The 23,490-nt window shown below is 48.9% G+C and overlaps 1 protein-coding gene across 1 annotated transcript in view; it reads right to left on the bottom strand.

The window, feature by feature from the left end:
* Window positions 1–23,490, bottom strand: part of LOC129712471 (suppressor of tumorigenicity 14 protein homolog) — a 116,583-nt gene that overhangs the window by 45,357 nt on the left and 47,736 nt on the right. Inside the window, exons 2-5 of the mRNA XM_055660940.1 lie at window positions 21,453–21,612; window positions 19,815–19,945; window positions 9,983–10,053; window positions 5,928–6,085 (exon numbers count right to left, since the gene is read on the bottom strand). Coding sequence (XP_055516915.1) covers window positions 5,928–6,085; window positions 9,983–10,053; window positions 19,815–19,945; window positions 21,453–21,612 — 520 coding nt within the window. The remainder of the gene's footprint in view (window positions 1–5,927; window positions 6,086–9,982; window positions 10,054–19,814; window positions 19,946–21,452; window positions 21,613–23,490) is intronic.

Raw genomic sequence — 23,490 nt, 5'->3', positions numbered from 1 at the left:
TGTCGCAACAACCTAGAGCTCAATGCTCTTAAGACAGTGGAATTGATTGTAGACTTTAGGAGAGCTCCCACTCCCCTCACCCCACTCACCATCAACAACACCACAGTCACATTCTGTGGAGTCTTTTAATTCAATTCAATTCAATTCAATTCAATTCAACTTTAATGTCATCGCACAAATACAAGTATCAGTACAACGAAATGCAGTTTTGCGTCAGTCCGTAGTAGTTGTACATAAAGAGAAAAAACAAGAAAAAAATAGAAAGAGAGAAGATACAGAATAATCAGGAAATACAGAATGATTAAACAAAGGGGGACGGAGGGACCAGAGAAATCTATCGTCGGGACTCCGAGTTCAGCAGTGTGATTGTGTTGTTATAGAAGCTTTTCCTCATCCTGCTGGTACGTGACCTGAGGCTCCTGTACCGCCTCCCTGATGGGAGGAGGGCAAACAGTCCATGGTTGGGGTGTGAGGGGTCTTTGATGATCTTCCCAGCCCGTCTCAGACACCGTTTTCGGTGGAGGGCATCCATGGCAGGTAGCGGGGCACCGATGATGTGCTGCGCGGTTTTCACCACCCGTTGTAGTGCTTTCCTGTCCGCAGCAGTGCAGCTGCTGTACCATACCGTGAAGCAGGTGGTCAGGATACTCTCTATGGTACAGCGGTAAAAGTTGGTCAGGATCTGGGGGGACAGGTGGGCTTTCTTGAGCCTCCTAAGGAAGTAAAGGCGCTGCTGTGCCTTTTTGATCAGCTTGGAGGTGTTGAGGGACCAGGACAAGTCCTCCGAGATATGCACTCCGAGGAATTTATAGCTGGAGACGCGCTCCACCTCAGTCCCGTTGATATGGATGGCGGTATGACTGCCTCCTCTGGTCTGCCTGAAGTCGACAATAATCTCCTTCGTCTTTTTGGAGTTGAGGACGAGGTTATTGTCGGCACACCAGGTGGTCAGGTGCTGGATCTCATCCCTGTAGGCTGACTCATCGTTGTCGCTGATCAGTCCTACTACCGTGGTATCGTCAGCAAACTTAATAATGGCGTTGGATCCGTACTTTGGGATGCAGTCGTGGGTGAAGAGGGAGTAGAGGAGAGGGCTGAGCACACAGCCCTGTGGCACTCCGGTGTTCAGTGTTATAGTGGAGGAGGTGAGGTTATTGACCCTAACAGACTGTGGTCTGTTAGTGAGGAAGTCCAGTGTCCAGTTGCAGAGGGAGGTGGAGATGCCAAGTCCACTGAGTTTGGTGATCAAGCTGGCGGGGATGACGGTGTTAAAGGCAGAGCTGAAATCAATGAACAGCAGCCTGATGTAGGAGTTGTTGTAGTCCAGGTGGGTCAGGGCAGAGTGTAGGGCCGCCGATATGGCGTCCTCTGTAGACCTGTTGGTCCGGTAGGCAAACTGATGGGGGTCCAGTGTGGGGGGGAGGCAGGCTTTGAGGTGAGCCAAGATCAGCCGCTCAAAGCACTTTGCAATGACAGGGGTGAGTGCCACTGGGCGGAAATCGTTGAGACTCCCTGTAGCTGACTGTCAAGTCAAGTCAAGTTTATTTGTCACATACACATACGAGATGCGCAGTGAAATGAAAGTGGCAATGCTCGCGGAACAACAAAACAACCAAACAAATTATAAACACAATCATAACACACATATTATTTTACATAATAAATAATAGAAGGAAAAACGTTCTGCACAGTTAGTCCCTGGTGAGAAAGGCATTTACAGTCCGAATTGCCTCTGGGAAGAAACTCCTTCTCAACCTCTCCGTTCTCACTGCATGGCAACGGAGGCGTTTGCCTGACCGTAGCGGCTGGAACAGTCTGTTGCAGGGGTGGAAGAGGTCTCTCATGATTTTGTTTGCTCTGGAGTTGCACCTCCTGTTGTATAGTTCCTGCAGGGGGGTGAGTGAAGTTCCCATAGTGCGTTCGGCCGAGCGCACTACTCTCTGCAGAGCCTTCTTGTCCTTGGCAGAGCAATTCCCGAACCAGATGGTAATGTTCCCGGACAAGATGCTTTCCACCGCCGCTGCGTAGAAGCACTGGAGGATCCTCGGAGACACTCTGAATTTCCTCAATTGCCTGAGGTGGTAAAGGCGCTGCCTTGCCTTACTCACCAGTGCTGAGGCGTGTGATGACCATGTCATATCATGTCATATACTGTTTGGGCACTGGCACGATGGTTGATGTCTTGAGGCAAGTGGGGACAACACCCTGGGCCAGTGAGAGATTGAAAATGTCGGCGAGGACTGGGGATAGTTGTCCAGCACATGCCCTAAGCACCCGGCCAGGGATGCCATCGGGGCCGGCAGCTTTGCGCTCATTCACCTTGCTCAGTGCATCTTGTACAGCAGAGGTGGAGAGGCTGAGAGGTTGTTCATTCGGGGGTGGAGCAACTTTAATGGCTGGGGTTTTGTTGTCTCGGTCAAAGCGAGCATAGAAGTGGTTTAGCTCATCAGGCAGGGTGTCGTTGTCTGGGGGAGGGGTGTTAACTTTCTGATAATCGGCAAGGGATTTGATTCCTTGCCACATGCGCCTGGGGTCAGAGTTGTTGTGGAAATGCTCCTCAATCCGCCGTTTATGATTTAGTTTAGCAGTCCTAATTCCCATTTTCAGATTGGCCCTGGATGAGCTGTATCCCTCAGCGTCGCCAGATCTGAAAGCGGCATCGTGAGCCTTCAGTAGGAGTCTGACCTCCCTGCTCATCCACGGCTTCTGGTTAGGGAAAGTCTTTATCTCCTTGTGGGTAGTGACATTATCAGTACAGAATTTTATATAGTCCAGAACTGTTGAGGTGTACGAGTTGATGTCCACTTGTGAATTGGAGGTGGACTGAGTAGCAAAGAGACTCCAGTCTGTCTGCTGAAACTGCTCCTGTAAGTCAGAGACAGCCCCCTCAGGCCAGACCTTCACTGTCCTCATGGTAGGTTTCACACGTCTGATCAGAGGTGTGTATTTGGGGAGCAGGAACAGGGAAAGGTGGTCAGACTGTCCAAGGTGGGGGAGGGGGAGGGCTTTGTAGGCTTCAGTGATATTAGTGTAAACTAAGTCCAGAACATTGTTTCCTCTGGTTGGGCAGAAAACATGCTGATGGAACCTGGGGAGTACAGTTTTAAGGTCGGAGTGGTTGAAATCACCCGCAACAATAAATGCCCCCTCTGGGTGGGCAGATAGATGTTTGCTGATAGCAGCTTGCAGCTCTTCCATTGCTAGCCTGGCATTAGCGTCCGGGGGAACATAGACTGCAGTGATAACAGTTGATGTGAATTCCCTGGGCAAATAGAACGGCCTGCACTTTAACATCAGGTATTCCAGGTCAGCAGAGCAGTGACTACCAATCTTAACAACGTCCGTGCACCATGTGTTATTCACATAAATGCATAGTCCGCCGCCCTTGGTCTTACCGGAGTCCTCCACTGATCTGTCGGCCCTGAAGACAGTGCGTCCCTCCAGCTCAAAGGCGTTGTCTGGGATGTTGTCCTTGAGCCATGTCTCAGTGAAGACCATGGCGTTGCAGTCGGCGATCCTTCTGTGTGTGGTGATCCGCATTTTAACTTCCTGGGTCCATCATCTCCAAGGACCTTAATTGGGGGGCTACCATCGACTCCACAATCAAAAAGGCATAACAGAGGATGTACTTCCAACGGCAGCTGAGGAAGCACAATCTGCCACAGGCAATGCTGGTCCAATTTTACACGGCCATCGTAGAGTCTGTTCTCACCTTCTTCATCATGGTCTGGTTTGGCTCAGCCACCAAGCATGACACCTGGAGGCTGCAGCGAATCGTCCGATCAGCAGAGAAGGTTATTGGCTGCAACCTTCCCTCCATTGATGAACTATACAATGCAAGGGCCAGGAAGCGAGCGGGCAAGATCATCTCTGACCCCTCTCACCCTGGCCACAAACTCTTTGAATCACTTCCCTCTGGAAGGCCACTCCGGACTGTCAAAGCTGCCACAGCCAGACATAAAAACAGCTTTTTTCCACGAGCAGTTGCTCTACTCAATAACCAAAAATCTGGAGCCTCCCTTTGCTCTGGTATTTTATTTAATTCACATGTTTAATCAATAATGTTTTATTATTAATATTTAATGTTTTATGTGTCATTCTTAACTGTGTGTCATGCTGTGACTTGTGGGCAGATCGCCTAGGCAAATTCCTTGTATGTTAATAAACATTCATTCATTCATTATAGGGTCTCCTCGATATCCCACAGCTCCATTCTTGCTGCCGCCATTCCTAACAAGGACAGAGTCCCCCTTGTCCTCACCTTCCACCCCATCAGACGTCGCATACAGCACATATTCCTCCAACATTATCGCCACCTCCAACGGGATCCCACCACTGGCCACATCTTCCCACCTCCACCCCTTTCAGCTTTCCAGAGACCTGGTCAACCTGTCCTTTCCCACCCAAACCACCCCCTCCCCAGGGACTTTCCCCAACAACCGCAGGAATTGCAACACCTGTCCCTTTATAGTCAGAAAGTGATAGTGATACATTGAGTAAACAGGCGCGTTGGCCCTACTTGCCCACAGCGGATAAAACGTCCCAACCACGCTAGTTCCTACACTCTTAAGAGAGCGCGAGAGAGCGAGCCTTTGTGTACAGCCAGAGGAAATGGGGAGATGTTAATTGAATGAGCAGATGATCATGGATGCTTAAGAGTGGAAGCATACATGATGTATTAGATTGTACACGGATATTCAAACAGGAGGGATTGCCATTTAAAGCACAAGGTGCTTAAGTTGGTCAGTGCTACCCCCGAGTATCCTCAGGTCAAGGCCAATAGTGAAAAAACATCATGGCAGTGAACAGGTTAATTGCCAAGGGCTGACCAAGGACATCCTCAGATCCCGAGGGAAACTATGGAGTTCCTTGCAGAGATACTTGCATCATCTTTAGCCATTAGTGGAGGCCTGGTAGATTGGAGGGTGGCTGATGTGGCATTCCAATATGCAAGTGGCATTACTGACAGGTGTGATGCTCAGTTCAGATGCAGGGGGGGCAAAATACCTGTTTCTGTGACTCTAAGACTATCTCCGACCAATCTGTCTTGATAGTCCTCCCCCTCCCTCCCCCACCTAACTCCATCTGGTCACCATATCCACCACACCCCCACATCCAACCTGGTTCTACCCATCACCTGGAGACACAAGAGACTGCAAACTGCAGGAGGAACAGCCTGAAGAGGGATCCTGACCCAAGTTTCCCTCCCCAGATGCTGCCTGACCCACTGAATTCCTCCAGCACCGTTTTATGCTCCAGTACCAGCCCCTCTGTTTCTGGTCATATACTTTCTAAACTCTCAATCCTGATACAGGGTGTCAACCAAAATCTCTTTGCCTTCACAGATGCTGCTCAACCTGCTGTGTCTTCCAGTAGTTTGTTTTCCTCCGGATTCCAGACTTCGCTGTGCCACGTGTCTTCCTACCAAAAGTCTTTGTCACTACCCTCCAAACTTATTTTACTTTAGTTTAGTTCAGAGATTTAGTGTGGAAACAGGTGCTTTGGCCCACTCAGTCTGCACCAACCCACAGTCCCCGCACACTAACACAATCCTGCACACACTAGGGACAATTTACTATTTTTTATCAAAGCCATTTAACCTAGAAACCGATACGCTTTTAGAGTGTGGGAGGAAACCAGAGAACCCGCAGAAAACCAATGCAGGTCACGGGGAGAACGTACAAACTCCTCACAGAATCAAACGTGGGTCTGTGGCGTTATGAGACAGCAACTCTACCGCTGTGCCGCCCTATATTGCCACTTTCAGTGAGTTATGGACTTGTACCCAACGTTTGCTTGTACATCACACACCTTGGGGCCCTGCCATGTAATCTAATTGTCCGATCAGACTGTGACCGCCCATACTGCACACGTAAATGAAACAGAATCACCTGCCGGTTCTGCGTGGATGGACAGACAGTACTTACTATCAACGACCAGGTCAGAGATCCTCAGGGACTTTGTGCCGCCAGATCTGGACTTGCCGGAGAAGGGGGACACCGCTCGGATGGCTTCATCAAGCTCTGCTGCTCCCTCCGGCGGCACCCGGCACTCAAGCCAGTAATATGCGATCACCGAGCCTTCACTGTGGGAGAGGAGACGGGTCTCAGAGAGGAAGGACACAGGCAGAAACACACGGCTACACACACGTGGCCCGGGACACGAGACGTGATCAACACACGTTCTCCGGCTGCTCCACACGCTAGACTCAGGGGGCCTGTTTACCAACGCCACACCAGCTGGGAACCAGGGATCAGACATGAAGACACGAACAACTCATGTGACCTCTAGTCACCTCTGTCACTCATCAATCCACATGATCCACACTGGCCTCCACTCACTGGAGACGAGGGGACAAGAGCAGGGAGGTGGTGCTTTACAAAACACTGGCAAACATCAGCCAGAGTGGTGTGACCAATGTGTTCACTGTAGTGGGATGAGACAGTGCTGGAGGCTGTGCGGAGATTCACCAGGATGTTGTCTGGGATGGAGGGTTTAGTTACAAGCGAATGGAAAGGCTGGGTCTGGCCTCTTCCTCTGCGTACAGGATTGATTCTACACTGAGAGTCATGATCGTAAGTGATAGGAGCAGAAATAGGCCATTCGGCCCATCAAGTCAACTCTGTCATTCAATCATGGCTGATCTATCTCTCTCTCTGAACCCCATTCTCCTGCCTTCACCCCACAACCTCTGACAGCCAGACTAATCTCCCCTGCAGCACAGGACGTTAAAAGGGGAATGATTGAGAAATAAAACATTATGAGGGATACAATGGCATAAACTACAGGAATCTTTCCCTCCTACAGGTCAATAAAATTAGATTTAGGGCAGATTTAAGGTAAAAGGGGAGAGGATCAGAGGGCTGGGAGGGTTCATTCACCCATGAGTGGTGAGTGGGTGGAACAGACTGCCATAGGGAGTGGTGGCAGCGGAGTGTGTGGCTGTACGGAGTGACCCTGGCTGACACTGCCAGGAGCGGTTGGTGTTTAAACACTGAGGCTTTCTTCCCAAAAGGCCGTGATGCAAGATGGGGTTAGTACGGATGAGAGGCCACTGGTCAGTGTGGGCAGTGGCAGCATCATTGACCTGTTTCCGTGTGATAATCCTCTTCCATGCCAATTCTCCACAGGCCTCGACACTCTGGTCCTTCAAAAACCCATCTACTTCGATCATATCCAGTATTTCCAACAACCCAGATTCACAAATCCCTGGGGAGAGGATTCTACAGGTTGTCCACTCTTTTCAAGAAATATCTACACATCTTAATGACTGGCCCCTTATCTTGTAACCATGTTGCCTCATTGACATTCTGGTGACAAATCTCAACATCTATTCTGTCGCGGCCATCTCAGCGTCTCATGTGTGTCAGTAAAGTCACCCTTCATGCTTCTAGATCTGATCCAATGTGTGCTGAGCCACTCCTGATAGGGCAACTCTCTCAACACACTTGAACCGTCTCAGGTGAGGAGTCCTAAACCATGCATTGTATTCCAGGGCCAAGCACAAAGTGCTGGAGGAATTCTGTGGATCAGACAGCATCCTGACCCGTTGAGTTCCTCCAGCACTTTGTGTTTTGGTCAAGGTTGCTGCATCTGCAGTTTCTTGTCTCCACAGTACACAGGTGTGGCCTCACATGTACACTGGGAACAAAGCCTCTGTGTTTAAACACCAACCTCCTTGCAATAAATCACAAAACACTGTTCACTTTCTCACCCATTCACCCGTGAACGGTCAGTGATTCATCACCAAAGCTCGTCCTTCCCTCTCCATTCATTTGCATTCTCTCTCCATTACCATAATAATTCACCTTTGGGTTTTTCTTAATAAAGTGCAAGACCTCAGACTTCCTCACAACCTGCCTTGATATTGCTGAGTCACTCTCTGTATCTACATCCCATTGCAGAGGTACAATATACTCACAGCAACATGGCCTCGTCAACATAAGCAATGAGCCATTTACGGAACGACAAGGAGACACTTCAGCAGAAAGTGATGAATCTTTGTGTCTCTCTACCCCACAGGGCTGTGGAGACTCGTATGAATTCATTCAAAACAAGATTGAAGGGATTCTAACAGAGGTCTGGATGAAGTGGATGTGGAGAGGATGTTTCCAGAAGTTGGTGAGTCTAAGAGCAGAGGCTGTAGCATCAGAATGAAAGGATGTGCCTTTAGAAAGGAGATGAGGAGGAATTTTTTTAGTTGGTGGGTGGTGAATCTGTGGAATTCATTGCCACAGACGGCTATGGAGGTCGTCAATGGGGTGTTTTTAAGGAGGGTGTCAGGGGTCATGGGGCGAAGGCAGGAGAATGGAGTTGAGAGGGAAAGGTAGATTAGCCATGATTGAATGGCAGAGTAGACTTGATGGGTTGAATGGCCTAATCCTGCTCCAAGAACGTTAGAACTAATGAGGGATGGAGGGATATAGGGATAACGGTGGAAAATGGAACCCAATCACAATCTTGTTGAAGGCTGGACATGTTGAGAGGATCACAGAGCCTGGTCCCACTCCTAGTCCTGGAGCTGGAGAGATTGATCTGTGGACAGTCACAGGCCTCGTGGTACAGCCCGAGCATTATAGGGCTTGAGAGTTCTCCAGCTTATCGCGTGGCAGCAGCTGGCCGGTACAGGCCAGAGACTAGGGTGCAGTGATGGAGCACAGCCCTGGGACAGGCGTGTGATGAGGGTTCACGGCAAGAGTCGCTGCCGATCCTGGAGACAGTGTCAGGGTGGGGGGGGGGGGGGGGGGGGGGGGGGGGGGTGTATTGAGGACCTAAAACATCACCTGCCCATGTTCTCCAGAGATGCTGCTTGACCCACTGAGGGGGCCGAGAGAGACAGAGAGAGAGAGAGACAGAGACAGAGACAGAGACAGAGACAGAGACAGAGAGAGAGAGAGAGAGAGAGAGAGAGAGAGAGAGAGAGAGAGAGAGAGAGAGAGAGAGAGAGAGAGAGAGAGAGAGAGAGAGAGAGAGAGAGAGAGAGAGAGAGAGAGACAGAGACAGAGACAGAGACAGAGAGACAGAGAGAGAGAGAGAGAGAGAGAGAGAGAGAGAGAGAGAGAGAGAGAGAGAGAGAGAGAGAGAGAGAGAGAGAGAGACAGAGAGAGAGAGAGAGAGAGAGAGAGAGAGAGAGAGAGACAGAGAGAGAGAGAGAGAGAGAGAGAGAGAGAGAGAGAGAGAGAGAGAGAGAGACAGAGAGAGAGAGAGAGAGAGAGAGAGAGAGAGAGAGACAGAGAGGAGAGAGAGGGAGAGAGAGAGAGAGAGAGAGAGAGAGAGAGAGAGAGACAGTGAGAGAGAGAGAGAGAGAGACAGACAGGTGGACAGACAGAGAGACAGAGAAAGAGAGACAGACAGAGAGAGAGAGCGAGAGAGACATGCAGACAGACAGACAGACAGACAGAGAGAGAGACTCACATGAAGAGCCAGCAAGATGACAGTAGCAGCAGCTGGGACGGCACCAGTGGTTGAGCGGGCAGCCGGTGTCCAAAACCACAGCACCAATCTCCACACCACCAGCCCTCACCGCATGGACCACGGCCCAAATCAATGTCCCCACCCACAGCTGTCACCGTGAGAATCAGCAAGGAAGGACCTCGCCCCAAAACCACTAATCACCACCCTGGGGTCACAAGATATCTGAAAATCCACCCTCCGCACCCCTCCCAACTGCGTCACTTCCCATTCCTCCTCAACCCCTCCCCAAACCATCACACACCTCCCCATCCCCCACCCCACACTAACACCCCACTGCCCACCCCCTCCACCCGCCCAAGTCAACAATCAACAAACTGGGGTCTAAAGATATTCGAAAACCTCATCCACTCTCCCCACCCCACCTCTCCACTGCCCCAACCCCCACCCCACCCTAATGCCTCACATGCCCACCCCTCCCAAAACTACAATCACATACCAGGGATGTGAATAGTCTCTGTAACCCACCTGTCCCCACTCCCACCCCCTCCTGTGTGGATCAGGGACCTACCTGAATGCAGTAACAGTGGAGCGGACATAATGCGGAGCCACCGAGTCCATCCCCATGTAAGTTTCCAGAAGCTGTCAGATTAAAGAGGAAATGATCACATAACAATGGCCACACAACCTCTCCCTCCACATTCTCACCTTACGGTGTGTGTGTGTGTACATCACGAGTGCCTGCGCTGTGGGGGGCAGACTTGCACATGATGCCCCAAGTGTGGAGCACCACTCACCCTCCTTGCAGTCTGTGTCTCAGCTGCTGAGAGGAGGGGTGGAGGGGAGAGGCGTGGGCTGGTCAGGGCGATATACAAACCTGCACAGAAAGTACAGGAGGACAGTGCACTGTTGCAACGTGCAAACTCAAATAAAGTGCGCAAGGCATTGGCACCAATGAAGGAATGAAGTCAATCACCAGACGGGATGTGTCGCAAGGGCTGGTGCTGAGCACAACGCTCCTGATAGCATGTTGAATAGGCTTGTGGGTGACACAACAATCAGCTGTATAGTGGACAGTGAAGGTTATGTCAGGTTGCAATGAGACCTTGATCACAGGGCAAATGGGCTGAAGTATGGCAGATAGAAGTTATTAATATTATAAAATATTGTAAACAATTAAAGTTCCAGTTGGCGGCATGACTCACGTTGCAGCGGCCCCTGCAGCCTGTCTGTCTTTTTTTATTTTTCTGTCAAGTTAGATGTAGTTGTTGTGTTCTTTTATACTGTTTTTGGCTGTGTATATGTGGGGGGGGCGGGGAGGAAACTTTTAAAATCTCTTCCCGTCAAGGGAGATCCGACCTTTTCCCTGTCGGGTCTACGTTGTCATTGGGGCCTAGCACCGTGGAGCCGGCGGCCTCCAACCGGAACGACCTGGGGGCTCCAGTCACGGAGCCTGCGGACTCACCAAGGCTGGCCGGCCTTGGAGCGTGTGGGGAGGTGGTGGCTCGTTGCTGCAGCCCGACATCGGAGCTCGGAGGCTCCAGCTGCAGGCCGGTGGACTGTGATATCAGGAGCTCGCGGGAGACCGCTTTTCGGAGCTCCAGCAACGCAACTTCTCCAGTCTGTGTCGCGGAGTTGGAACAACCCAGAGCAGGGCCATACATCGCCCGGCGCGGCTTTAATGGCCGTGGGACTTATCATCGCCCGCCTGGGGCTTCAACGTCGGGAGAAAAATGGTGCAGGGGAGAGAAAATACTTTACCTTCCATCACAGTGAGGAGGAGATTCACCGTGGTGGATGTTTGTGTGAATTGAATTGTTTGTGTGTCTTGTAGGAATTGTTTTGTTTGTATGGTTGTGGGAGTTTCGTTTGAGCTTCACTGAGGTTCAAATGACATGGAATAAATATTGAATTGTATTGTAACATAACAAACTCCAGATGCTGTAATCATGAGCAAAACAAAGAGCTGGAAGAACTCAGCGGGTCAGGCAGCAGCTGTGGAGGGAATGGGTTGGGACCCTTATTCAGACTGATGGAGAAGGGGTCGGGGGAAGCTGGAAAAGAGATAGGGTTGGGGCACAGCTTTGCAAGTAATCGATCAGGGGAAATTAATTAGTTGCTGGGTGGAGTAAGTGACAACGGCTAAAAGTGAAAAGGAGACAAAAGATGGTCAGATTCAGAGAGTGGAGATGAAATGTAAAGCCGGAGGGAGGGAGGGATGTAACACGCACATACTATATGGGGAAAGGGAAAGAAGGGAGATATAGGACTTGGGGAGGGGGAGAAGAACATATGGACAAGGGGAAAGTAAGGTGTGTTTAAACCAGGGTGGGGTTGTAATACTTTAAAATGGAGAATTCAATGTTCATAACATTGGGTAATAGACAATAGACAGGTACAGGAGTAGGCCTTTTGGCCTACATTCAATGTGATCATGGCTGATCATCCACAATCAGTACCCTGTTTCTGCCTTCTCCCCATATCCATATCAAGATAGAGGAGCATGAGGTGAGGCGCACTCTGCGGGCCATCAATCCAAGGAAGGCCACTGGTCCGGACGGCGTATCTGGACGCGTGTTGAAGGACTGCGCAGACCAGCTGGCTGGAGTCTTTACAAGGATTTTTAACCAGTCTCTGGCCCAGTCCACTGTCCCACCCTGTCTGAAGTCCTCCACCATAGTCCCCTTGCCCAAAAAAACCAACATCTCCAGCCTCAACGACTACCGGCCAGTCGCACTCACACCAGTGGTGATGAAGTGTTTTGAAAAACTGGTCCGGGGTCATATCACATCACTTCTGCCCCGAAGCTTTGACCCCCACCAGTTTGCGTACAGAGCAAATAGATCCACAGAGGACGCTGTAGCCACAGCTCTCCATGCTGCACTGTCTCACCTGGAGCAGCAGGGGAGCTACGTGCGGATGCTCTTTGTGGACTACAGCTCTGCTTTTAATACCATCCTTCCCCACAAACTGGTGGACAAACTGGGGGACTTGGGACTTCCACACTCCACCTGTACGTGGATAAATAGCTTCCTGTCAGGTCGCAGCCAGAGAATCAGAGTGGGCCATCACACATCCACGGCCCTCAGCCTCAGTACCGGCTCTCCACAGGGCTGCGTACTGAGCCCCCTGCTCTACACCATCTACACACATGACTGCACCACCACCCACCACAGCAACACCATTGTCAAATTTGCGGATGACACTACAGTGGTGGGACTCATCTCCGGGGGGGACGAGTACGCCTACCGGGATGAGGTGGAGCAGCTGACAGTGTGTGCGAAGAAAATAACCTGCTCCTCAACACCTCAAAGACGAAGGAGGTAATAATAGACTTCAGGAAAAACAAAACGGACATGGTACCACTGACCATCAGAGGGGACTGTGTAGAGAGGGTGGCGGATTTCCGCTTCCTGGGAATCCACATTGAGGAGGACCTGACGTGGAGCGTGAACACCACTGCGCTGCTGAAAAAGGTCCAGCAGAGACTGCACTTCCTGAGGGTGCTCAGGAAGAACAACATCACTCAGGCTGCTGCTGTCCTTTTATCGGTGCTCCATTGAGAGCATACTAACATACTGTGTATGCGTGTGGTACACCAGCTGCACAGCGGCTCAGAGGAAAGCGCTCCAGAGGGCCATTGACAACGCCCAGAGGATTGTCGGCTGCCCTCTCCTTACCTTGGAGGACCTACACAGTTCCCGCTGCACCAAAAAACCCCAGAATATAATAAAGGACATCTCCCACCCCGGACACTCCCTGTTTGAACTGTTGCCGTCAGGCAGACGGTACAGATCCACAAGGACAAGGACAAATAGACTAAAAAACTGTTTTTACCCCACTGCTATAAAAGCACTAAATGTAGCCGCCAAGGAACGCAGGGGCGATACAGACTAAGGGACTGTGGTAACGGTGAAATCGACAGAAGGATGGAGGGTTGGGTGTGTATGCGTGCTTTGTCTGTGATATTTATTTATTTGCTTATCTTTATTATTTTACCGTGGATGTTTCGTTAGCTTTAGAAATGTTTGAATGCTGCACTGACTGGCTGACATTTTAAATTTCGTTGTACATGGCCCATGTTACAATGACAATAAAGAAACTATTCTAACTATTCTATTCTATCCCATGACTTCGCTATCTTCAAGAGCCCTATTTAACTCTCTCTTGAAAGCCTCCAGAGAATTGGCCTCCACTGTCTTCTGAGGCAAAGAATTCCACCGATTTACAACTCTCTGTGTGAAAAAGTTTTTCCTCATCTCCGTTCAAAATGACTTACTCTTTATTCTTAAACTGTAGCCCCCTGGTTCTGGACTCCCACAACATCGGGAACATGTTTCCTATCTCTAGTGTGTCCAATCCCTTAATAAACTTATATGTTTCAATAAGATCCCCTCTCTTCCTTCTAAATTCCAGAGAATACAAGCCCAGCCGCTCCATTCTATCAACAAATGACAGTCCCGCCATCCCGGGAATTAACCTTGTGAACCTATGCTGCATTCCCTCAATACAAGAATGTCCTTCCTCAAATTTGGAGACCAAAACTACACACAATACTCCAGGTGTGGTCTCACTAGGGCCCTATACAACTACAGAAGGACCTCTTTGCTCCTAGACTCAACTCCTCTTGTTATGACCGCCAACATGCCATTAGCTTTCTTCACTGCCTGCTGTACCTGCATGCTTACTTTCAGTGACTGATTAACAAGGACCCCCAGATCCCGTTGTACTTCCCCTTTTCCCAATTTAACACCATTTAGATAATAATCTGCCTTCTTGTTTTTGCCACCAAAGTGGATAACATCACATTTATCCACATTAAACTGCATCTGCCATGCATCTGCCCATTCACCCAACCTGTCCAAGTCACCCTGCATCCTCATAGCATCCTCCTCACAGTTCACACTGCCACCCAGCTTTGTGCAAATTTGCTAAATGTTACTTTTAAACCCTTCATCTAAATCATTGATGTATATTGTAAATAGCTGCGGTCCCAGCACCGAACCTTGCAGTACCCAACTAGTCACTGCCTGCCATTCTGAAACTAGACACTGCCTGCCATACCAGTTAATCCCGACTCTTTGTTTCCTGTCTGCCAACCAATTCTCTATCCATGTCAGCACTCTACCCCCAATACCATGTGCCCTAATTTTTCCCACTAATTTCCTATGTGGGACCTTATCAAATGCTTTCTAAAAGTCCAGGTACACTACATCCATTGGCTCTCCCTTGTCCATTTTCCTAGTTACATCCTCAAAAAATTCCAGAAGATTAGTCAAGCCTGATTTCCCCTTCGTAAATCCATGCTGACTCGGACCGATCCTGCTGCTGGTATCCAAATGTGACGCTATTTCATCTTTTATAATTGACTCCAGCATCTTCCCCACCACCGATGTCAGGCTAACTAGTCTATAATTCCCTGTTGAATTTCACCCGCCTTTCTTAAAAAGTGGGATAACATTAGCTACCCTCCAATCCACAGGAACTGATCCTGAATCTATACAACATTGGAAAATGATCACCAAATGCATCCAAGATTTCTAGAGCCACTTCCTTAAATACCCTGGGATGCAGACCATCAGGCCCTGGGGATTTATCAGCCTTCAGTCCCATCAGTCTACCCAACACCATTTCCTGCCTAATGTGGATTCCCTTCAGTTCCTCCATCACCCTAGATCCTCTGGCCACTGGTACATCTGGAAGATTGTTTGTGTCCTCCTTAGTGAAGACGGATCCAAAGTACCTGTTCAACTCATCTGCCATTTCCTTGTTCCCCATAATAAATTCACCCTTTTCAGTCTTCAAGGGTCCAACTTTGGTCTTAACTAATGTTTTCCTCTTCAAATACCAAAATAAACTTTTACTATCCTCCTTTATATTCTGGGCTAGCTTACCCTCGTACCTCATCTTTTCTCCCCATATTGCCTCTTTAGTTATCTTCTGTTGCTCTTTAAAAGTTACCCAATCCTCTGGCTTCCTGCTCATGCTATGTTGTACTTTTATTTGCACTCTTTTATTTTTATACTGTCCCTGACGTCCCTTGTCAGTCACGGTCGCCCCTTCTCCCTTTGGAATCTTTCTTCCTCTTTGGAATGAACTGATCCTGCACCTTCTGTATTATCCCAGAAATACCTGCCATTGTCATCCCTGCTTGGGTATCTTTCCACTAAACTTTGGCCAGCCGCTCCTTCAGGGCTCCATAGTGTCCTTTGGTCAACTGTAATGCTGACACCTCCGATTTACCCTTCTCCCTCTCAAATTGTAGATTAAACCATATCATATTATGGTCACTGCCTTGTAATGCAGGGGTGGGCAACCTTGTTCTGCATAGGGTCCAGGATGCAGGTCTGTGAGCAGATGGCTGGCCACATCTATCACGTGTACACATGGATCCCCCCTCCATCCCGCCCCGAATGTCAGGCATCAAATCATGTGTTCACATAAATCCCGCCCCTTCGAGGAAGCCACCCGGAGCACTGGCCCCTAGTAACGGGTGCTCACCAACATGGCGCCCCTAGTAATGGGTGCTCACCAACATGGCGCCCCTAGTAACGGGTGCTCACCAACATGGCGCCCCTAGTAACGGGTGCTCACCAACATGGCGCCCCTAGTAACGGGTGCTCAACAACATGCCCCCTAGTAACGGGTGCTCACCAACATGGCGCCCCTAGTAACGGGTGCTCACCAACATGGCGCCCCTAGTAACGGGTGCTCACCAACATGGCGCCCCTAGTAACGGGTGCGGCGCCCCTAGTAACGGGTGCTCACCAACATGGCACCCCTAGTAACGGGTGCTCACCAACATGGCGTCCCTAGTAACGGGTGCTCACCAACATGGCGCCCCTAGTAACGGGTGCTCACCAACATGGCGCCCCTAGTAACGGGTGCTCACCAACATGGCGTCCCTAGTAACGGGTGCTCACCAACATGGCGTCCCTCGTATGATTTCATGCTATGGGCCGCATTCGGCCCAGGGGCAGTAAGTTGCCGACCCCTATCCTAATGGCACCTTTACCTCGAGTTCCTTATCAAATCCGGTTCATTACACAACACTAAATCCAAAATTGCCTTCTCCCTGGTCGGCTCCAGTACAAGTTGCTCTAAGAATCCATCACAGCGGCACTCCACAAACTCCCTTTCTTGGAGTCCAGTACCAACCTGATTTTCCCAGTTTACCTGCATGTTGAAATCTCCCATAATAACCGTAGCATTACCTTTGCTACATGCCAATTTTAACTCTTGATTCAACTTGCACCCTATATCCAGGCTACTGTTTGGGGGCCTGTAGATAAGTCCCATTAGGATCTTTTTACCCTTACGATTCCTCAGTTCTATCCATACTGACTCCACATCTCCCGATTCTATGTCACCCCTTGCAAGGGACTGAATTTCATTCCTCACCAACAGAGCTAACTCTGCCGACCTGTCTTTTCGATACCCTTGAAAATTCAGTTCCCAGCCCTGGTCCTCTTGCAGCAATGTTGTGGCTAGGTTCAGCTCCAACTCAATAATTAAGTTTGCTGATGACACTGTGGTGGTGGGCCTGATCTCAGACAACGATGAGAAGGCCTACCGGGAGGAGGTGGCTGGTCTAGCACTCTGGTGCCAGGACAACAGCCTCCTCTTGAACATCAAAAAAACGAAGGAGCTGATCATGGACTTTAGGAGGGCACATCATCCGAGGACGTACACTCCATTGAGGATAAATGGGGATCCTGTGGATAGGGTGAACTGTTTTAAATATCTGGGAGTCCACATCTCCGAGGATATGACATGGGCATCACACGCCTCAGCACTCGTGAGTAAGGCAAGGCAGCGCCTTTACCACCTCAGGCAATTGAGGAAATTCAGAGTGTCTCCGAGGATCCTCCAGTGCTTCTACGCAGCGGCGGTGGAAAGCATCTTGTCCAGGAACATTACCATCTGGTTCGGGAATTGCTCTGCCCAGGACAAGAAGGCTCTGCAGAGAGTAGTGCGTTCGTCCGAACGCACTATGGGAAATTCACTCGCCCCCCTGCAGGAACTATACATCAGGAGGTGCAACTCCAGAGCCAACAATATCATGAGAGACCCCTTCCACCCCTGCAACGGACTGTTCCAGCTGCTACGGTCAGGCAAACGCCTCCGTTGCCATACGGTGAGAACGGAGAGGTTGAGAAGGAGTTTCTTCCCAGAGGCAATTCGGACTGTAAACGCCTATCTGACCAGGGACTAACTCTACTGGGCGTTTTTCCTTCCATTATTTATTATGTAAAAGTATATGTGTGTTATGATTGTGTTTATAGTTTGTTTGGTTGTTTGTCATTTGCAGAGAAATCCGTGAGCATTGCCACTTTCATTTCACTGCACATCTCGTATGTGTATGTGACAAATAAACTTGACTTGACTTGATGTCTCTGTAAGTCTCACAACATCATACTTGCCAATTTCTAACTGAGCCTCAAGCTCGTCCACTTTACTTTGCGCATTCATATACAACACTTTGACTTTGGTATTCACCTCCCCTCTCACACCGCTCACAATTGGCCCTGACTTTACTCTTTTATCCCTTCTAGAACTTTCCTTCCCATTAATTCGGAAGTCTTCTGTAACTTTTCCTGCACTAACTTATCCTTTAACTCCATCTTTATACTCAGAATTTGTCAATCCCCTCCCACCACTATTTAGTTTAAACCCACACGTGTAGCCCTAGCAAACCTGCCTGCCAGAACGTTGGTCCCCTCCAGTTAAGGTGTAACCCGTCTCTTTTGTACAGGTCACCCCTACCCCAGAATAGATCCCAGATAAAGCTAAATCCTTGCTCCCTGCACCAGCCCCCTCAGCCACACATTCAGATCCCCTATCTCCCTGTTCCTGCCCTCACTAGCACGAGGTACTGGAAGCAATCCAGAGATAATCACCTGTTTAGTGTATCTCTTCTGTATTTATTCCTTCTCTTTCCTATCTGTCAACTAACATTCTATGCCTGTATGTTACTCCCAATCCCAGGTATTTAAATTTTGCAGACTACCGTGTATGTGGGACTTTATTACTGATCTCCTGAAGTCCACATCCATCACTTTCATTGGTCCAACCTTGTTGAGTCTAACACTTACATCCCAGGTAGACAAAAATGCTGGAGAATCTCAGCGGGTGAGGCAGCATCTATGGAACAAAGGAAATAGGCGACGTTTCGGGTCGAGACCCTTCTTCAGACTAATGTGGGGGTGGGTGGGTGGGAAGAAGAAAAGAAGAGGTGGAGATAGTGGGCTGTGGGAGAGCTGGGAAGGGAGGGGAAAGAAGGAGAAAGCATGGACTTCCTGAAATTAGAGGTCAATGTTCATACCGCTGGGGTGTAAACTACCCAAGCAAAATATGAGGTGCTGCTCCTCCAATTTATGGTGGGTCTCCCTCTGGCCATGGAGGAGGCCCAGGACAGAAAGGTCAGATTTGGAATGGGAGGGGGAGTTGCCACCAGGAGATCAGGTTGGTTATTGCAAACTGAGTGGAGGTATTGGGCGAAGCGATCGCCAAGCCTACGCTTGGTCTCACCGATGTACAGCAGCTGACACCTAGAGCAACGGATGCAACAGATTGGAGGAGGTGCAGGTGAACCTCTGCCGCACCTGGAAAGACTGCTTGGGTCCTTGGATGGAGTCAAGGGGGGAGGTAAAGCGACAAGTGTAGCATTTCCTGCGTTGCAAGAGATAGTGCCAGGAGAGGGGGTGGTTTGGGTGGGAAGGGACGAATTGACCAGGGGGTTACGGAGCGTTGATTTGTCGAGTGTTAAGTGTGTTTAATCACATTGACATTTTAAGATTCTTTTAAGAAGCGGTCTAGTCTGTCGCCAACTCAAGAGACTGCAGCTGGGATTAGTTTGAATGAGAACATTTATAACAATACCAATAATGATGGTAAATTTCAAAACTGGGAAACGATAGAAAACAAAGATGATGACAATAATCAGTAAAGGACAAAATAGATCAAAATAGCTAGGAATATATAAAGAAATTGCAAACCTTCTGGAGATTGCAAGATGAGGTTTTCAATACTAAACAGTCCCTTTGAAACTGAGGCAGAGTCTCAATAAAATGAGCAAGACACAGAGTGCGGAGTAACCAGGTCAGGCAGCATCTGTGGAGGCACTGGACTGGAGACGTTTCAGGCTGGGACTGACCTGAAACATTGTCTGTCCATTCCCTCCACAATGGGTGTGGCCTGTTCCGCTGCGTTACTCCAGCACTTTGCCTTTGGTCAGGATTAAGACTCTAGCAATTCCTTGCGTAGCAATAATGAGGACAGGTATGTCCTACATTCCCTTGGTAATATTGTTCCCTTGGGAATAAAGACCATACTTCACACTATACCAGGTATTGAACCTGCAACACACCTGCCCTGCAGGTATCGCTTCAGCAAACACTCACCGTTTGCTCCACCGTCGTTGCCAGCTGCTTAAACGCCTCCGAATCAAAATCCTCCAGATCCTCGGTGAACTGCTTGTTGGTGATGGTGAGATAACCATTGTACATCTTCTTGATGGTATTATCCGGTCGAACTGATGGAGGTGGGAAGGTGGGAGTCAGCAAATGGGAACTATTCTCATTGGAGATTTCTGCACCAACAAACTTCCACCTACAATACTACCAACAATCCCTGCATTCACACGGCCATCTGGATATTAATCTCTGCCCTGGATCACTGTGCTCTGAATGGAGGCACTCTGCAGTCTGGATGTGGAACTGTGGATACTCAGCCCACTCAGCCCAGTGTGTAATTGCATCGTGCTCAAGATTATTCCCATTCAGCTTTGGGGCCAACAATCAGATGGAACACACAAAATAAACAACTAAAGGCCCAGGAAGACGCAAGGAGAAACTGCTCTGAGTAGACAAAAGTTAGTCTCAAACATTTTGCCTTGAGGTGCTGTGGATAGAGGACCAGGCTGACCCTGCAGGTTAAACACTCTACATCTATAACACCTGGGAAACAGTGCCAATGATGGGTGACTCTGGACACTGTCTCAGTGTTCCACTGCGCTACACTTGTATTGTATCTGAGGCACTTATCTAAGATGTATCTAACTGCTTATGTGTAGTGATACTTGTACTGAACTGTATAGAAAAATGAATTCCTTTTACAAACAAAGTACCATTGAAATATAGCGAGATAAACCTGTAAAACAGAGAATCTCTGTACTTAGTTTAGAGATACACCATTGAAACAACTCCTTTAGCCCACACTAACCATTCACCCGTTCATACTAGTTCTATGTTATCTCACTTTCTCATCCACTCCCTACACACTAGGGCAATTTGCAGAGGTCTACAAACCATCATATCCCTGGGATGTGGAGTAGGGCAATGGGAAGATTGCTCTACAGAAACAAGCACAGCCTTCATGGGCTGAATGGTCTTCATAGATTCAACAGAGTTGACGTGGAAAAGCTTTTCCCACTGAGTAGGGAAGATTCAAACAAGGGGACATGACTTGAGAATTAAGGGACTGAAGTTTAGGGGTAACATGAGGGGGAACTTCTTTACTCAGAGAGTGGTAGCTGTGTGGAATGACCTTCCAGTGAAGGTGGTGGAGGCAGGTTCGTTTTTATCATTTAAAAATAAATTGGATAGTTATATGGATGGGAAGGGAATGGAGGGTTATGGTCTGAGTGCAGGTATATGGGACTAGGGGAGATTATGTGTTCGGCACGGACTAGAAGGGTCGAGATGGCCTGTTTCCGTGCTGTAATTGTTATATGGTTATATGGTTATATGGTTAGATGTAACAATGCCATGCACGTACTAGCCCTGACTCTGTGAGATACTTTGAATATTTATCTCTTCTGCACACATTGTACGCTGTGTATTTTAAGCACAGCTGATAAGCACCCTGTATTTAAGATATTTAATGCTTAGGTGGGTGAATTATGCTCAAAACACTTTGAGTTTTTGAATTCTCCTGGTGCATCTTGGTCACCCAGGCAATAGCGGCCTCGGTGGGACAGCTTGTGTTCCCAGCTGGTGATGATCCTCCCTCTTCACCCACTGCCGTGATCTTATACTCACAATGAAAATGCCAAACCAGCAGCCCAATCATCAGGGACAATAATGCCGCTCCAAGAATGAGCCCCACCAATAAAGCTGTCTCCTTCGGGCTGCGTTTCTCCAGCTTCTTCTGGTCACTTGCCGGCAGAAACTCCATCTCCTCAGGAATGCCATTTATTTCCTGCAGAAAGCCAGAAGATGCTGATATCATTGTTTTACCCCCAATCAAACTCTCATTCCCCCCCCGCCTTCCACTGCATCAATGTGGAGTTTCCACCACCAAGACTAATATGGGATTAACGAGGCAGAGACAGCATGAAGACAAGTGTCCATGGAGACCCAATGGTGGGAAGTGGTTGGTTTGGAGCAAGGCGGGAAAAGTTGCAAGATTAACAAACTTGCAGAATGAGACTCTAATTAAAGATATTATATTGTCAATAAATACATTTGGTAGATCTTAATGAAAAGAATAAGAAAATTGGAAAGAGTATTGAAAACATTTACGAGGATGTTGCCAAGACGCGAGGGTCAGAGCTACAGGGAGAGGTTGAGCAGACTGTGACTCTGCCTTGGAGCACAGGAGGATGAGGGATGATCTTATGGAGGTGTGTTAAATCATGAGAGCAATAGATCGGGTAGATGCAAAGAATGTCTTGTCCAGAGTAGGGGAATCGAGGACCAGAGGGCATAGATTTAAGGTGAAGATTAAAAGATTTAATAGGAACGTGAGGGGTATATTTTTCACACAAAGGGTGGTGGGTATCTGGAACGAAGTGCTAGAGGAGGCAGGTACTATTGCAATGTTGAAGAAACAAATAGACAGGTACATGGAAACGACTGGTTAAGAGAGATATGGACCAAACATGGGAAGTTGAGACTAATGTAAATGGGACATGTTGGTCAGTGTGGGCAAGTTGGACTGAAGGGCCTGTTTCCAGGCTGAAAGACTCTATAACTATGTCTTGCTAAGAAAGTGGGATCTAAAGGAACGGAGGGATCTGGGAATACTGAGATAAATCTCAAACACATCAGAGATTTAATTAATAAGGTTGTACAAAACCCGAGAGTACTCTGGCTAGCCTCTGTAGAAAATAATTAAAAACAGAAATTATGGATGCGGGGCTGGCTTTCACAGAGGCCCGGGACCGTTGGAGAGAAATCCGTAACGTTCCACACGCCATAGGGAGGGTTCTGGTGGAAGCCGCTGATTGGTGGAAGCAGACTAGAGGAAGCAGCTGATTGGGTGCAACCTCAGGTTAGCATTTGTGCTTTCTGGTTAAAGGTACAGTGCTATAGTAAAGGTACAGTGGGTTAAAGGTACAGTGGGCTAAAGGTACAGTGCTTTTTGTTTATATAATAAAGGTGCAGTTTAAAGGTCACGAGGGAGCAGCTGTTGTGAGTCAGATACCTGCTGATTTCTCCCAGCAGTTTCTAGTGTATTATACTGGTATCAGATCCAGGGTAAGGCGGGAGAATGACAGTCAGAGCAGTGTACTGTTCTGGATGTCAGATGTGGGAGGTCATGGTGTCGGATGGCCCTCCAGACGTCCACATCTGCACCAGGTGCAGCGAGATGGGGCTCCTAAGGGACCGTATTAGGATCCTGGAGCAGCAGCTCGATGACCTCGCTCTGATCAGGGAGAGTGAGGAGGTCATAGAGGGGAGTTATAGGGAGGTGGTCACTCCAAAACCACGGGAGAGAGACATGTGGGTCACGCTAAGGAAGGGCAAGGGGCAGAGGCAGGAACGAGTGAGTACTCCAATGTCGGTACACCTCGCAAATAAGTACTCCTGTTTGAGTACGGATGGGGGTGACAGCCTACCCGGGGGTAGCGACAGCGGACGGGCCTCCAGCACAGAGACCGGCCCTGTTGCTCCGAAAGGTAGGGAAAAAAGAAGAGGGCAATAGTAATTGGGGACCATATTGTTAGGGGGTCAGATAGGCGATTCTGTGGACGCAGTCGGGAGACCAGGATGGTGGTCTGCCTCCCTGGTGCCAAGGTCTCAGACGTGTCTCAACACATCCAAGATATCCTGAAATCAGAGGGAGAGGAGCCGG

This window comes from Leucoraja erinacea, chromosome 32, assembly GCF_028641065.1.
Source record: "Leucoraja erinacea ecotype New England chromosome 32, Leri_hhj_1, whole genome shotgun sequence".
In the NCBI taxonomy this organism is placed as follows: domain Eukaryota; kingdom Metazoa; phylum Chordata; class Chondrichthyes; order Rajiformes; family Rajidae; genus Leucoraja; species Leucoraja erinaceus.
The sequence above is the reverse complement of the archived record's forward strand: the minus strand, read 5'-3'. Positions and strand labels throughout refer to the sequence as shown.